The following is a 17744-nucleotide window of genomic DNA, read 5'->3' as shown; positions in this document are numbered from 1 at the left end:
CCTGACAGTCAACTGCCTTTAGAAGCTGGTAGTTGTCACTTCCAATATGGATGTGGATGACACATTTTTGTTAGTGTGACCGTGTCAGTCTGTATGAATCTCACATGTGAGTCCTGAACTCTGTGAGTCTCTGGGCTATGTGGTATTTCTGAAGGACAGTCAGAGTGACCTGTTTCCTCATGCCTCTGTACCTTGAGGTGTTTTTGCAGTTCTTTTTTTTTTAAGAAATGGATTTATTACCAACGTCTGCTCTGGAAGCTTTGTTGCAAGGGGAGAAGGGGGAATTCTTCAAAATTAAAAATATCGAAACCATAGATTTGTCTGTGAGATTTTTTGTAAAACAAAAGTTTTTTAAACATCTCTGTGTGCCAGCTATTATTCCAGGTGCTTCCCCACATGTAATTGCATGTTGAAGCGGCTGACTTTGTGGGTGATTACTGCCCCAGGGGTGACTTTACTTTTCTTCAACTAAATATTCAATAACCCTGGGTGAAAAAGGCAGTGAGAAACTCTGAGAAAATGAAAAAATAAGGAAAAAATGTACTCTTTCCCTTTTCATCCCCCACATGCACCCTGGCTCTTTTCCTAGGATGAACACAGACTCCCAGTTTCCAGGAATATGAATGAGAACAGCCATAGTTTTTCTTTTTTTCCTACACTGCAGTCCAAGTTAATGTGTGTGAATGTCCAAGATATTCATAACAACCTTTGGCAATAGTGAGAATTATGTAGATGTTTTGCTTCTTATAGTGGCAGCAATTTATTTGTGCCTAAGTATTATGGTTTGTTGATACAAACCCCTGGACAAATGGATTTGGGAGTATAACATGGAACACTATCTGGCTTTGTTGTAGGGATGAAGAGGCAATAGATAATCTAATAATGATCTGTCCTCCTCCAGTTTTGTTCATTAAGAAATGAAACTAAACTATCTGGTCACATGAAACCTTTTCATACAAGTATGATGTTACTGATCCAATAATTCCTGTGCTTTGATTTCATGTTTGGTGGTGGGAATGGATTCGGGGCAATCTATTTACTTTCTTTTGGCAGGCCCCTTTGGGACTCACAGCAAGATTTTGTCAGATGACCAATTGAGATTATCTACAAAAGCAAAGCCTAAGAGCCTGTAGCATTGGATAGTAAATGAGAAGCAGCAATTAATGGCTGCATACTAGTTCTGTGGGCATACATTTCTCCCTTTAAGCAAACTGTTCTTCAATGCTGGTTAATAGTAATACTATCCACAGCTATTGATATTTATTGGGTACATGTTAAGTGTATCATGCTCTATTCTGGGGATAAAATGGTGAACAAAAGAAACATAAATCTTTACTCTTTGGTGCTTACAGTCTTGCAGGGAAGATAAACACTAAACAAAGATATATATAAATAACTAGTCACATTTGTGTAAACACCACATATAATATATAAAATGAAACAGTGGTATAAAGATTATAGGAGAGTAATATTATGATACCACCTGGTGCTGGGTGAGATTATTGGGTGAGGATCAGGAAAGGCTTTCTCAATGGAGTACCCACTGGGGAGCATTACAGAATGTCTCCAAACTGTTACCACAAGTGCTCTGAAGCACTCAAGTTCACAGTGAAGGGAGGTGGATGGCCTTCAGAGGTCTCTCAACAAAAGCAAAAGTGAAGAACACAGGAGGTCTCCAGGTAGGGATTCTACCAGCAAATCTCAGCATTTAGGAAAGTTGCGATAACAAAGGAAACTTCGGAAGTGGAGCTCAGCTTTGAGTGTCTGTGAAATAAACCGTTCTGCTTTTGGTTTCTCCACTCCATGACATTTTCTCTCTCAGCCTCCTGTCTCCCTTTGATGATTTTATGCATGGGGACCTTTCAAATTTCTAGGTTAGAGTTTTTAAGTATCTTATGACTAGTTCATTTTCATGTTTAGTGGAACATGTGTTTGATTCATTTCTTGATAAACCTGGTTGTATGTATTTGATGTTCCAGGCACTGTTCCAGGCACTGGGGAAAGAGCAGTGGATACAGCAGATAGGTTCTTTGTATAGAGTTATGTAAAAACTTACTATGTCTGCTAGGTGTAGTGCTACAAAGGAAAATAAGGCTGAGTAAGAGGGTAGAGAGTAACAGGAGTACTGATTTAGATAGAATGGCAAGGAGGATCACTTTAATGGGGGGATCTTTTTTTTTTTAAAGATTTATTTATTTATTTATTTATTTATTTATTTATTTATTTATTTATTTATTTATACATACAAGCACTGGGTACAGTCAGAAGCGTGGGAGGGTGAGAGAATTCACCAGAGCCAGAGCGGGGAGCAGAACAGGCAGACTGATGAAATACACTGCTGAGGGGAGCAGCGGGTGCGGCAGATGTCTGTGCACCATGTGGGATCAAACTGGAGCTACAGAAGCTGCTGGCAGCTTCGCAGCCCAGCGCTCAACTGCTGCGCCACTGGAGAGGCCTATGAGGGGATCTTTTAACAGAGACTGGCCTTGCTAAAATTTTGCTGTGATGATGAAGCCTATTGATCTCAAAGAGATAAAGTAATAACTTTTATTTGTTATTGCCATTTTGAGTTGGTTTTTGAGATTCATCTTCCCCAGAGGGAGTTTAAAGAGATAGATGAGGAAAAGAAAAACAAAGGATTACATGTCTTACAAATGGTATTTGCTGCTGGAGAAGGAAGCTCTGAGCAGCCCCCAACTGGCCTTCCTGCCACATGTCTTCTTGTGCACCCATGCCTTTCTTTAGAACATCATGCCTACTTTTTAGAGAAATTGAATATTTCTTGGTTCTATGTCGAGTATGTGTCTATATGCCTCAAAGCTTGCTGTCTTCATGCGGTGCTCACATTTACTTTTCTTGATGATTTTTAATTTGTGAATTTAAAAATAAAAATTAAGACTAATAACAAAATTAATGCAACTTTTCCTTCTATAAATAGCATCCTTTAGCATCCTTTAATAATTAAGTGAAGGGCCTCCTCAGTGGTGCAGCAGTTGAGCACTGGGTTGTGAAGCTGCCCGCAGGCTCTGCAGCGCCGGTTCGATCCCTGGCTGCCAGGCGAGGGTCCCACATGGCGCGCAGACCTCTCCTGCTGCCCACTGCTCTCCTCAGCAGTGTATTTCGGTCCTTCTGCTTGTTCTGCTCCCTACTCTGGCTCTGGTGAATTCTCTCACCCTCCCATGCTTCTGACTGTACTCAGTGCTTGTATAAATAAATAAATAAATCTTTAAAAAAATTAAGTGAAGATAAATCCGTTGTAGGTATTCACTGAAACTGGTGTTTGTGAATATTTTAGTTTTCACTGAAGTGTTTCTCTTTGACTTACAGGTGCTGTTGTTGATTGACATCCAAGTCTCCTATATCAACACCAATCATGAAGATTTCATTGGCTTTGCAAAGTACGTGAGTTACTGTATTCCTCTTGCTGGTTTGTTTAGAACAACATTGTGAATTCCTACTAACACCCACTATCATTTGAGGATCTATGGCATGATTAATTGGGTTCACCTAATTAGAAGAGCTGAATCTCATGACCAGGAGGCCATGTTCTCTTCATAAAGTAGTCACTTCCTTTATTATGTGGCATGTGAAATCTTATGTGTCTTAGATTCTCATTGCTTTTGGATGATGATCTGCAGTTTATACTTGAATTCCCAGAGATAAGCAGTAACACATGCACTCTTAAATATGTTTCGGAACAATTTCTCACATACATTTGAAATGCCAAGTACAATTCATATTGCAACATCCCTAAATCAGAAGATAAAGACCCATTAAAAAAAAAACTGTCCTTTGTGAACTTATATATAATATTTCTAAAGTGTATATATTTTTTGAAACATTGTTTATGTATTGTTTTTCTGTCTTAAATGTTTTATTATTCTGTTGCTATATCACAGATACTGTCATGTAGCCATTATGCTTAGGTGTTCATTGTTGGTTGATTATTCATTATATGATATTTTCAAGACACTGAACTCACAATTTTTCCTTGCCCATTAGTGGAATGAGTTTTTTTTCCCAAGAATTCTGATTTTAACTCTAAAATATATTTGTGGCTTACAAGTAGTTCTAGCTTCATATATTGTCTTATATGTATTTCACATATATACTTCAGATACTGACATTTAGTTTTATATCTAAAAGACTATAAAATAGTCTTTTATATAAAATGCAAACTAAATGGACCTGTAGGCTTTTACCTGAACCATGATTCACGAATAGTGACAAATTAAAAGTGAAATCCAACAATATATCAAACTAACTTATTTAATTACACCCTCATGTATAAGAAGCAGATATGTAGATCATGTGATCTCAACTAAACTGTAAATTGCCTGAGTAGTTTATAGGACTGTTTTATGGAGGAAATGCACAATGTGCCACAAGAAAACTGTCCAGTTCTCAACATGGCTGTGGTTGTGATGGCTTAATCAGTGCTGCACATCTCTTTTTGCATCTACCGGCTATTGGTATTGTATGGTGCATAGTTTTTCCTGACAGTTTTCTTTCTGTAACATGTGTGTACACTTATTAGAGTGCAGTTCCTTTGCTCAGGTGTCTTTTAGGCCACACTGCCTACTCCAACTTCGAGATGGGTATTTGCTTCACAGCCATTTCACACGGACCTGTTCCCTTTTTTGTAGCTGCCGTGAATCCTACCACTTGCACTGCTCTCTACCTCCTGCAATATAAAATACATGTACTTTAAAAAACCCACACCACCCCTCCTTTCTTCTTATTAATGAACATGTTTTCCCTCAGTTGCTAGTTGTTTAATGGGAGGCTGACTGGTAAGTGTTGACTCTTATCTATCTTCCTTCTCCTAAGTTTCACTTCTGCCTTGATTCTCATATGCCTCCTGTCCGTAGGCTTGGAGAGGGGACCTGGGAATTTCTGTCTGTTTTTCAGCTCAGTCTGTGAACTCCAATGTGGCCTGTGCCAAACTCAGCTCTAGTTGCTATGGGGGAAAAAAATAAAAGAGAAAAATTGTTTTCGTCTTTTAGGAGCTTGCTTGATCATTGAAGAGTATAAAGAAACACATGTAAAAATTTAAACTGACACATTCTCCATTAACTTCACTTGTTTCTTTGAGGAATTTAAAAGAAAAACAAAGTCTTGAGTCACTTGAAATAACAGGAATGCTGCCTTTAATGTTGACTTTTATTGATTACAAATGCTGGTTAGGTTCTGATCAAAATGTAGCACATGTTGATGTAAAATTGACACGATAACTTAAAGTGAAAAGGATGTTACAACATTGTCTTGTGGTATCCTGGTGAAAGGAGGAAGTGGACAAGTCAAAATCAGCTTGAAAAGAGTCAGGTTTTGAACATGTTGGGTAACCAGTACAACAATTTACTCTTTTCTTTTCTTTTCTTTTCTTTTCTTTTCTTTTCTTTTCTTTTCTTTTCTTTTCTTTTCTTTTCTTTTCTTTTCTTTTCTTTTCTTTTCTTTTCTTTTCTTTTCCTTTTCTTCTCTTCTCTTCTCTTCTCTTTTCTTCTCTTTTTTTCTCTCTTTCTATATATTTTTTACATCATTTTTCATTTTTGCACAATGTATGCATTTTCATCTTGGTTATATTCCCCATACATTTCCTAACCCCCTTATTTTGACCCTACTCTCTCCTCCCCACCACCCCGCAATTTAAATTTCATCCATACTCTTTTTGAAATCTTTTTTCTCAAATTACCCCTTTATTTTAAAGGTAAATGGCCCAGAGTTTATTTCTTCCCCAGCAAATTTAATTTTTTTTTTATCTCAAAAGCTGTTTGACTACAGTATTATATTGATAGGTTTCCAAAGAATCCTGTACATGTAAAATGCTTTCAAACACAGCCTTTTGATGTAGTCTCTCTCTTTAACTGCCAGATGATTGCCCCATTTTTCTAGCAGTAAGTTAGACCTTTATGATGTTGGGAGAAAAAAGAAGCATTGTTCAGACTGCTTTAGAAATCCAGCAACCTTGCACATTTCCCATCTAATTGAAACTGCTCACCTAACCTTCCTTCTAAGGGATAGTCTGGAAAGTATCAGCAGTCTGGGTTCTTTTTCTAGAAATTGCCACTGATGAGCAATGGTTTTGTTCAAGTCCCTTAGCCTTTCTGTATGTCAGTATACTGCTTTATCAAATGGAATCATAAATAATCCCTATCTTGTGTGCCTTTCAGGATTGTTGGAGGATCAAAATAATCAAGTTTTGTGAAATACTTCTCTGTAAAAGTGAGAAACTATCATACAGACATACACACACACATGAATTTGATTACTACATGCAGTGTTTTGCTTTGCTATGAATTTTATAGTGACTGGAATATGATTGTCACTGGAATACTTATTAGTTGCTGATATTATCTCCAAATGTAACATTTCACACTGAGACTTGGAGGTAAATGTTCTTTCCATTTGTATGCTGAGTTGAAATACTTTCAGTGTGACATGGGATAATTATGATGATGAAGAAATGTTCACTTCAAAATCACTTTGAGGGTTGTGGTATTTTTTGTGCTTTTAAAAATTAAAAAAATATGGTGGTAGCTATAAATTCTAAAATTGGCAGGGATGTTGTTTCCATCAAGGAAGAAAATTCAAGCTGTATTTGAAGATAATTATGTAAGTATTTTTAAGTTCCAAAGATAGAAAATTACGATCTGGATATGAGGAAAATAACATTTGTTTCATGGGACTTTTTGAGTTGCCAAAAAAAGTGGGACTCCCTCTCAGATTTATAGGATGGTGATATACATAGTTTTTTATGCATGTATTTTTTTCATCTAAGACAACCTTTTGTTCCAAAAAAATATATATAAAATTAGATTAATGGAATATTAAGTCTCAGAATAGTGTTCAGGTCATCTAAAAAATGTTCTTTTTGCTATAGAATTAATTTTGCCATGTTGAATATATAGCACTTTTTTTCATCTCCCAGCTATTTGTTAAACATGGACCATAAAATATGTACCATGTGTAATGTGCCCAACTAAGCATGGCTGTAGGCTTACTTTTGGAATTTCCTGACTTTTAAAAGCTTGATCTTTCAACTATAACATAGTTTCCAAATCTAAAATTCCACTATTCTAGAAGGAAGCGTCAACTTTCCTTATGCTTATGGATTTTACTTTGTCTTTCTTCGCCATTAAGAAAACACCCTATATTTTATATTTTTTTACTCACTATAACTACTTTATGCAATTAAAAAAAAAAAGCTAGTTCCTTCACTCACTTCCCTAATTTCCTCAGAAATTTTGTTGTTTGAGCAGAAAGGCAAGTTTATTAGGTGAACTTTTAAATTCTTGTGCTTGTCTCCATTTGTTCCATGGGCATAGTTTGCCTTGTGAGTGCTAAGATTTATGCATTTCAATGGTTTAAGAGAATGATAGGTCCAGATTCAGACCTTTAGAGCGATATCTCTATGCCACAGCAGTAGACCAAGGTCTGTTTTTCAATCTGTTGAGTAGGACTCAACACCTGTTTTCTCACAGTTGAAATGATACAGTGTGCAGATTTCAATTCTTGTTATATGAGCACCATGAAAATTCTATGGATTGTAACATTCATTATATCTCTTCCCTGATCTTCTGGAATGCTTCTGTTGCCATTTTGCTACAAGCAGTGTATGTGAACCTTGATACCAAATTCCAGAACAATCTTGGTCTTTCTCTTTGTATTCTTCTTTTATTTTCTCCTAATACATGGCCATATTCTGCTATAATAGTGTTTCCATTTATTTTGTTATCTCTGTTGTGGAATTGAAATCTATATATTAGATTATAACAAGAGTCTTCTTTTCACTCATGTGAACCTAGGAATTACATGTTCACTTGCTTGCTGGGACTGTTGTCAGGCAGAAAGATAGGGTTGAACAACTTGCCTTTGTTATTTATTAGGATCATGTAGTCAGATAAATTATAAATTCAAATATTCCAAGCACCATTTCAAAAGTGGACTTCCACTTTTCTCTTTCATTCTTGTCTCTGTTATTTTGGACTTTATCTTCATCTTTAAGCTGAATCTTACAAGATAGGTATCCTTCTTTTATAAGCCCCCAAAATTCTGTAGGTTTTTCTTGTACAATACTTAGTCTGAGACTTCACTAAAGATCCTTCAGGGTATATTAACATAACGTAGTTTTTCTCCCCCCTTTGGCTTCAATCTGTTTGGATGGTTCCAGACTGACCTGTGATAAGACACACTCTAGGGACTCTCAATAAGTGTTCATAATCTTCTTGGGTAATATAAAAGAGTATTCTAAAAAAGTTTATTTACTCCAGAGCATTTCAATAGAACTTTTTGAGCTGATGGAACTATTTTATAATCTGTGCTGTCCAATACAGAAGCCAACAGCTGCATGTAACTCTTAAATAGATGCGACTGTTAAATACAGGAAATGTGGCAAGTAAGACAGAATAAATGAATTTTTTAAATTCAATTAAATTTTAATTGAAATAGCCATATTTGGCTATTTATTAAAAAACACAACTCTAGAGTGGGGTGAATGCACTGATTGCTCTGGTTCCTTCATTATTGGGTACCATTGATGGAAGAGGCACACCCTGACATTGCCTTGGAATTGCATCTCTGAGGGACAAATTTCCTTGATTCATTTAAGCTGTCTTTGGGTTGACTTAGAATATGTGTTTCTCTTTTGCTTTTCAATACACTGCAGTCTTGCTTCTACCATATTACTCTTGAGATTACTTTTGGCCAAGATAAACAGGTAATTCTAAGTCCTTCATTTGACACCATTTACTGATCCTGGTTGGAGTGATCTATTCCTTTGCTTCAATAACCCTTCACTGTCTCCGAGTTTTCCTCTTTCTGCTCTAGATTCTCTTCAGTCTTTATTTAGACCTCTTCATTCTCTGATCATGGCTAAAGAACTGGTTTTTATATCATTTTTCTTCTCTCTTATCTCACTGCATTATCCTTGATCAAACTCACCTATTTAATAGTTTTAGTTACCAAGTTCATCTGATATTCCTTAAGTCCAGATCTCCATTCTGGAAACTTTTCCTAGGCTGCATACTGGGCATCTTATTTGTATACCCTAGAGAAGTCTCAATCCAGTAGTTCCTAATTAAACTCACCATCTTATCTTATAATTTATACCTTCTCTGTTGTTCCCACTCTTTATGCATGGTAACTCCTGGTTGCTCAAACCAAAAACTATCTGGGTGTCATTCTTTTCTCCTGACCCCTCTTATCTTTGTTTCTCTCTTTTCTGGTAACTTTTGAATGTATCTATTTCTTTCTATCATTATTGCTACTATTAAAGTTAGCTCTCTCTGGCTTGGTTACTATATGTCTCCTTGCCTCCTGTCATATTCTTTCTCATACCTTCTGGGATTCCCTATTACTTTCAGAATATGATTTCCAAGACTGTATATAATGTGTCTTTGGCTTACCTTTTACCTAACTGTCACTATTTCTCTCTACCCCATCCTCTAACGCTATGTCCCAGTCATCCTGGCACTCATGGATCCCTAAATGTACTGCAGTACACGTTTATGACACAATTCTTCAAATTTTTAAAATTTCCTATTGCACATAAAATTAGTAGTTTGGTTGTAAATGATCCCAGTATTAAAATATGATTCTATAGCTATTTCTTAAGAAACTACCATCATCACTGTGCTAGATAATATCAGTGGTGAAAGAGGTAGAGATCCCAAGTTAATGCGACCCATCCACACCTTAAGTCATCAAGGTGCAGGTTTTTTTGGAGGGGAGTCAGAGACCAGACTACAACACAATTCTGTTTAGATAAAACAGGAACAGACCAAGAGCTTTGGGAGTTTAGGGGATGAAGAGATAGCTAGAAGTTTCTAAGAAGGCATAACCCAGAAATGGTACTTGATTGGATTTTGAAAACTGGGCAGAACTCCAACTGTTAGAGGGAGGGGGTCTGGACTGCCTCTTCTTTTCTTCCCTGCTTCAGAGTCAGTATTTGGAGGAGATAATTTCTACTAAAACACTGCTTTGATCATACCATTTTCTGGCTCAAAAACTTTGAATACTTTCTGCTGCCTCCTGTTTAATAGCCAAATTCTCCATAATTATGGCCCCAGCATACAGTTATTGTACTAGATGGCTCTTGAGATCATTTACAAACCCGAGTCCATGATTATATAATTTTGTCATAATAGTTTTACTTTCTACAACTTCCCTGTATGCCTCATCTTCTAGCATCTGGCCTTGCTAATACTAGTTCATTTCCTTGAAATGCAGTTGGTTGTCCTCTTCTATTAAAATTCCACCTTTCTTCAGGTGCTTTCTGTGAAAATCTTATATCTCATCAGACAAAAATGATCTTTCTTGTATGTGACTGTTCAGAGCAATTACTAAGCATGGGAGTTACTGGGTAACTGATCACATGCCCCCTTGGCCCACTTTGTTTTTGAATCTTTTATTGTGTGTACACATGGACAAGGCTAGATGAGAATATGCAGAAGAGAATTGTGAGCCAAGAGGTGACATTATGGGTTCTTTTTCTTTGAATGTCTTCCAGTGTGTTCTTATTTTTTTTAAAACCTCTTATTATATACTTTTAAAATCATTATGTCTGAGAGCATTACTATTAAAACTAATTTAGTTTTATGTGTTTCAGTGTACTGGCAAAGCCTTCCACAATGACTTGTGTGTAGTAGGAATTTATATGATTAACAACAGACATACATTCACACACAACACACACTAATATGATAGGGAGTAATTATATTCCACATTGAAACAGAAGCTTTTTTTTTTTTTTGCTTTCTTCTATTACATCCTCACATATTTATTCTTATAGAACTTTTTCTTTCTTTGTAATTTATATTTTTTATTACCTCCCCATCTGCACTAGATACGTTATAAGCCTCTATCTGCAAAGGACATAGCTTAATCATGTTTATGTCTCATGTTTATGTCTTCCAGAGACATAAACATGTTTATGCCTTATAAAGAGCTGGTACCCTAAAAATTTTTGATTTATGTCTTATTAGAATATTATTTATAGGTATGTTTTATAATACTGCAGAGATAGTCATTTAAATGCTTCTGACCAAGAATATGTCCAAAGGGCTTAAATTACCTTGCCAGTCAATACATGTTTCTCGTGAATACATTTTTAAAATGAGTATTTTGAAATGCATTTAGTTCAATTATCATAGCATACATAGAAATTGTGAAAAAGAATGTTTTCTAACTAGGAAGCTTATTTTTATTATTTTACTTATGGAGTAGGTACCTCAATACATCATTGACAACAGTAACTTTGGAATTATGGGACAATTTGCTTCAAAAAGAAGCAAATTAGTTGAAAATCAAAGGGAATTTTTTTCTAACAGTATTTGATTTTGGCTTATAAAATAATCTGTTTTTCTCTTGCATAGTCTTACAAGTGATAAATGCTAAGTATGCATTTTTTCAGTGCATGGAAACTGTCAGTGGAAAGTCTCTTTGCCTACTGTAGTTCAAAGCTTGAGTCTTGGACCTAAAAGGAATCTAGAAAACAGCTCAATTCCCCACCCTTTGTCCATGTCTCTCTTTCTTAAAACATGCATATGTATACATACACACACACACACACACACACACATTACAGCTGACAGACTGGGCTCAATTTAGGTTATATTGTTTGCTTAACATGGCATAAGGAATCAACAGTCTATGTCCTTTGCTTTATATTCAGCTTCTTTTCTCTTATGTGATCTACAGAGAGTCTTCAATACTTTGCCTACTCCAAGTAAATATCTGTGGATCTGTCATAGTGTTAAAGTTATCACTATTAGTCAATGATTTATTTTAAAATATTTCCCCTTAAAAAATCCTAAAACACAATATGGAGCTTGGTAGCCATGAAGAAGGCTTGATCACATTATAATAGTAGTTTCTCCATTTATTCTTTTTTATTCATTCATTAATGTATTTATTTATTTTACATCAGTGTTCATTTTTTGAACAATGTTTGCTTCCTCCCCACCCCCACGTGTAGTCCCCATAGAATTTCCTTCACCAAGGCACCCCTGCACCATCACCACAGTCCCCTGTGCTCCTCTCTTCCTCCCTCTGAACCAGAGACATCCTGCAGGGGAGAAGGAGGAGGGAGTTTCCCCATTTATTCTTAACAGAAAGGAAATTCTGACCTGGAGGAAGAAAGCATGGAAAAGACCAAAAGTCGTAGGAAGAGTAGCACTTGGACACTGTGCATGAGGGCATCATGGGCAGCCAGAGGGCAGTGTAGGCGCATCAGACCCCCAGTCAACAATAGACACAAACTTCACCTTCACCACAAAACCCCAAATAGTAAATATTTGTGTGTGGAGAAAAGTGATTGGAGAGAGATAAATTTCATAGTGATTGAGGGAATCAAGCAATTAACTAAAAACTACAAAATAACAAAAAAATGAGGAAAGTGAAATGCTAAAATTAGCAAATTGAAAGACAAAATTCATATAAAATGCATGCCAAATATGTTCAGTACGCAACTATAGCATGACCTTTCACTACCCTCCCTCAGTTAAATGTACTATAGGTTTGTTTTTTTTTTAAACAAGCTTGAGTTAAAAGAAGCAGCTTGAATACATCATGGGAGATTACAAGATTGCTATTTTAAATAACTGTTCTAAGTGTGGTGTTGCTATCTAATGTGCTTCTTAGCCATGTTATCCTATCATTTCAAATAGCTGAGTGATGACTTTATTCTACCTTATCTCCATTTTGACTATTTCATTGATTTCCAAAACAATTAAAACTATTAAGCAACTGTTAGAGGATTGTGGTATCGCTAGTCTTCCCAGAATAACTAAAAATGAATTGTTTTCTTATATCAGCATGTGTTTATTCCAAAAGAGAGCCTTCATTCTTTTGAGAGATAGAGTGACACAATACTAAATATGAAGACTCTGGGGTTAAATTTTTGGGGTCCAGCTTTTAATCCTTCTGTACTCATGTTATAATGATACTAACTTCATTGGACTTTTTAGTCAACAGATATTTATTGAAGTCATCTATGTGCTCGGTAGTGGTTAGGCACTGGGGTTATAATTTGGAATGAAACAGGCAAAAAAAATCCCTGCTTATAAGGAATTTATGTTTTAAGATGGAGACAGAGATAAATGCAAAAAATAAGTAAGCTGTATAATATTAGAAGGTGAAAAATGCCATAGGAAAAAATAGATCAAAAAGGAGGTGAGCATCTTGGAGAAAGGGATGGAACAATACAAATTTAAATAAAGTGGTCATGATAAATCTTGCCAATAAATTTGAGTAAAGACTTGAAGGAGATTATGTCAGGAGCCATGTAGATACATGGGGGGAGTGTTTTCTAGGCAGAGGGAGCCATTAACATGAAGGCTTTAAGGTGAAAGTGTGCTTGATAGGGTCAAAAAAGAACAAGATCAGCTGGACCTCTAATGAATGAGGTGGAGAGTAGGATTGTTGAATGGAAATCAGAGGGTGGGTCAGTTGACTAGAACCTTGTGAGCCATTGTAAGGACTTTGATTTTTATCCTGAGTGGAGTAGAATTGAATGACAGTGGGGGCATTGTAAGCAGAAGAGTGACATAATCCCATTTTTAATAGGCTCTCTGGTTTCTATGGTGAGAATAGATGTTAGAGGGGAGACTATAAGTGCAGTGCAGGAAAGAGATAATGTTGGCTTGGACCAAAGAGGTAGAAATGGAAGTGGTAAAAGATGGTTATAATTTAAATACATCTCAAGAGGTAGAGTCAATAGAATTTGCTGGTAATTGAGTGTGGGGTGTGAGACAAAAAGGAATTAAGGATTTTGCCTTAAGCACTTGGGAGTATGAAATTGCCACTAATCAAGAAGGGGAAGACTGGGTGGATCAGGTTTGGGAAGGACTCACAAGTTTAGTTTTGACATATTAAGTTTGATATGCCTGTTAGATGAAAGAAGAAATGTTGAGTTGTCAAAAACATACATGAATCTGGAGTTGAGAGGTTAGGGGCAGGCTGGAGATGTACTATGGGAGTTGTCAGAAATGCGATTGAATAATACCACAAAGGGATCTGGACTCAAATTGCTTGGTATGGTCACTTAGGTGAGTGACTTTGGGAAAGCCACTTGCTTCTCTGTGACTTACTCTCTCCATCTGTAACAGATTCACAATGACTACAGCATGGGGTTAAAGTTAAAACTAAAGTTACTAATATCTATAAAGCAATCAGAACATGGCATATACTCAATGGTCCAGAGTTTATTAACTGTTAACATTCAGTACAGTTATCTGCATACCTGTGGGATGTCAAATACTTGCATTGACTCATATTGTTGTTAATACAGCAATATAACTTTTCTTCCAGTGATGTTACTATGTTTTTGGTTTGTGATTGTTAATTGATACTAGAATTTCCACTGACTTGGTTTTGCTTCCCGAATTAAACTGACCTGGATTTTTAATATTAGCTCTGCTTCAGTTGTTGACATTTTTTAAAAGCCTGTATGCTACTTGTTCAGAAAAACATCTTGAGAGTTTCTTCAGTGCTGCTCTCCTTTGCTTTTCTCAGTGCTCAGCAGAGGAGCAGTCAGGTTCACAAGAAAAACACAATTGGAAATCAGGTAGGAATTGTTTTTTAAAAAAAATCAGTGCATGCATGCTGCAAAGAATTTGAACTAAATGGCTTGATTGACTATTTTTTAAATGCAAATTAATCATGTGCAAATTTTGCTGGAGATGCAACTTTTTGTTTTGTTTTGATTTTGCTTTTAAAGTTTTTGGAGTGAATTGCCTTTTTTTTTTTTGCTATTTTATGCAGTTAACCATATTGATTTATTTTTAAATAACTTTTCTGCTATTTGCTCTGCTTTTCAAATTTGACTCCTTGTGTCCCACTTTGCTTGCTTACATTACCCCTAAATTTGATTTAACATAGAATCTGTGAATCAATTCAAGGTTAAAATATGGTGAGTAGTTGCATGAGCTTTCTGGTGCTGCTGACTAGTTCACACATTTGCACAGCTTAGTAACAGTGAAGGGACAGCTCATAAAGAATGCAGTGGTTGGATTCAATCTCTGCCACACCAAATTCCTGTTGGTTAATGAAGATGTTAATTCCTAAGATCTGATCTTATGAGTTTTTGTGTTTTGGGCTGGCCAGCTGTCTCTGACTAATAGCGCTCTGCAGAGATTGCATTAACTCTGACAGTTTGCTGTTTTCTTTTATGTTCTATGTGATAATGAGTATTTGCATTGTTATTTCTTTTCAAGTCAAAACAATGATGATTTTATAGCTTTTTTTTAATTCAGAGGTACAATTATTGAACAAATTGAAACCTCTGCTCTAAAATTTTTTTCCATTGTTTTGAAAGGAGAAGAGGTAATAACAGACTTTATTTTAAAAACTTTTTTTTTTCTGAACTAAAGCATATAATTCTTTGCTATTTCAGGGAACCAATCTTCCGCCTTCAAGGCAAATTGTACGAGCTAAGTTCTGTAAGCTTTACTGTTGCTTTTTCATTTAGCTTCCCAAGGGCACAGTTTGTCTTTAACTGATTAACTCAACTAGCGCTTGCTACTAATTTTTTTAAACTTAGGTTGTCTTGTTCATAACACCCTATCATTGAAATAAAAATCCTCTTAAGAGGGTTCATCCCTTCACTGCTAATAACTTGCTGTGATTGAAAGGTATGAACTAGTAAACTCTAAAATGCTATAATAATAAACCCTTAACACTGTGGGTGCTTTGATATTTCCCTAATTTTAATGAGCCTTAAAATAATTAAAATCATTAATGATCTTCATCTCTGTCCTTTTATGCTGTGTTGTTAAAAGATGCAAGTCTTTCTCTTTCCCATGTATGATAATATTTCCAATTAATGTAGATGATACTTCTAAAAGGTAGGTGAATATTGATCATCTGATTTTGTTTTATTTGTTGATAAGTCAAACTAATTCCAATTATTTTTGCTTACTTTTTAAAACACAACAAAACAAAAACCAAAATTACATCAGCATTTTCAATTGTGTTAAAGTTGTGTCTTTCAAAACCATATATTTTCATTTTCTAGAAGTGTAAAGATAGTATCAAACAACTAGTAGAGGTGTTTTTTATTAAAAAAAAAAAAGCATCCATTTCTGCCATGGATGGAGAAGTCATAGAGTGTTCCTCTATGTTCCAACTATGTACAAGTTGGGAATGAGTTTGGAGCATGCGTCAATTATTTGCACCAGGGTATTTTGAAGAAAAGACTTAGGAGTTAGACATACCTGGGTTCAAATTTTGTTCTGTTACTTATCAGTCATATGGTTTTGGAAAAATTAAGCCTGAGTTTACTCAGTTGTATGATGGAAGAGTAGAAAATATCTCTCTAGGTGATAAACCTAATAAGGTTTGCAACTGGTGACTGGCTCTATGCCCTGCAGAGAGTAGAAAATTTTTTTCCTAGCAGGCAGGTGCTGCTGCTTGAAACTTCCAAGGGAAAATATCTAAAGCATAAAAAAAATTATAAAAATTATAAAATTAGAACAATGAAACACTTTGGGTAATTTGAAGTTGTGGCAAATTATTCTGATGAATGGGTTGCAATGATGGTATTAAGACTGGGTATAGTCTACAGGATTTTCCTATAAAACTTTCCTCTTGGTCAGAAGTATCTCTTGCTCATAGAAGTATTTCTTATTGAAAAAGCAACATAAATGAAGACTTTCAATCATATCTGAAAGGAAACTCAGAATAGTTGTAAGTTTTATTACTTCCAAATGCTAAAATAATACTAATTGTATTTCTGATACATTACTTTTGTTAAGTACTTTAAAACCCACACATTATGCAAGTTTTACAACTAAAAATAATAGAATTGGTTGAGTGTTGTAATAGAATACATATCCCTTATCCAAAACCCTTGGGACCAGATGCGCCTTGAAGGTCTGATTTTTTTTTTGGACCTCAGAAAAAAATAATAAATTGCATGTATTATTTATTACCCACAATTCCTGTGAGGCCAAAGGCAGAACCCTATAATTAAAACATTGCAGTTCTGCTATGAAACAAATGAATAGTCACACCAAGTAGATGAAATGAAAGCTATAAATACTTTCACATCAGGTCAAGTTTTGTCACCATTTTTTTTAACCCTTCTTTTTGCAAGGAAGGGGTTATGACCTGAATAGCTTACTTTCCAGAATCAAATTTAGTGATTAAATGCAATATAATAAAATTTAAGCACCACTTTATTTATTTTTATTCTGCTTAGAAGAAATGAGCTATAATGACTTAAAACCATCCTCGTTATGAATATGAATTTCTGAGGTTGACTGGATTTGTATAAAAACAGATTTTCCTATCAAGGAGCTCAAGCCAGAGAGCCTGGGAACCCAACCTGCTAAATGTTGCTGGTTTTTATGCTTGGTGAGGCTGATATATCCTGCATTTTTCTATCAAGTGATCCAGATCCATCCATTCTGATCCTATCAAGTGATCCAGACCATCCATTCTAATACCCTGGTTCTAAGGGATGGGTGTGCAGAATCTGTCCTGAAATATTTTAGAAAGATTTAAGGAAAGCTAAACTTTTCTTTAAGGTCTAAATGATATTTGTTTTTATGTGTTTAGAAATTTAGAATTTTGTCTGCCTGGAAATTTGTCTTACAGATTTCACAAATTGATGCAACAAGTGTGTAAAAAAAAATGTATGTGAGCACACAATTAACCTAAAGTTGTCTGTTCCAAAGTTTAAGCTTAAACTTAAATTTCATTCATCCCTTCACTTACCAACTATGTATTCGAAACCTATGAGTGGC

At 35.5% G+C, this 17744-nt stretch overlaps 1 protein-coding gene across 7 annotated transcripts in view; it reads left to right on the top strand.

Moving 5' to 3' along the window:
• The window catches only part of DNM3 (dynamin 3), a 513949-nt gene that overhangs the window by 222217 nt on the left and 273988 nt on the right, over positions 1-17744 (top strand). For 4 of the 7 annotated variants that reach the window (XM_054693472.1, XM_054693473.1, XM_037506477.2 and 1 more), the window contains exons 12-14: positions 3328-3398; positions 14512-14563; positions 15392-15421. In XM_054693472.1, the coding sequence (XP_054549447.1) occupies positions 3328-3398; positions 14512-14563; positions 15392-15421 (153 nt within the window). The remainder of the gene's footprint in view (positions 1-3327; positions 3399-14511; positions 14564-15391; positions 15422-17744) is intronic. The other 3 variants (XM_054693470.1, XM_037506478.2, XM_054693474.1) reach the window with 1 other exon arrangement.

This window comes from Talpa occidentalis, unplaced genomic scaffold (assembly GCF_014898055.3).
Source record: "Talpa occidentalis isolate TD23 unplaced genomic scaffold, MPIMG_talOcc4v2.1 talOcc4.12, whole genome shotgun sequence".
Lineage (NCBI taxonomy): Eukaryota > Metazoa > Chordata > Mammalia > Eulipotyphla > Talpidae > Talpa > Talpa occidentalis.
Note: the sequence above shows the minus strand (reverse complement) of the source record. Positions and strands in the feature narration are given on the sequence as shown.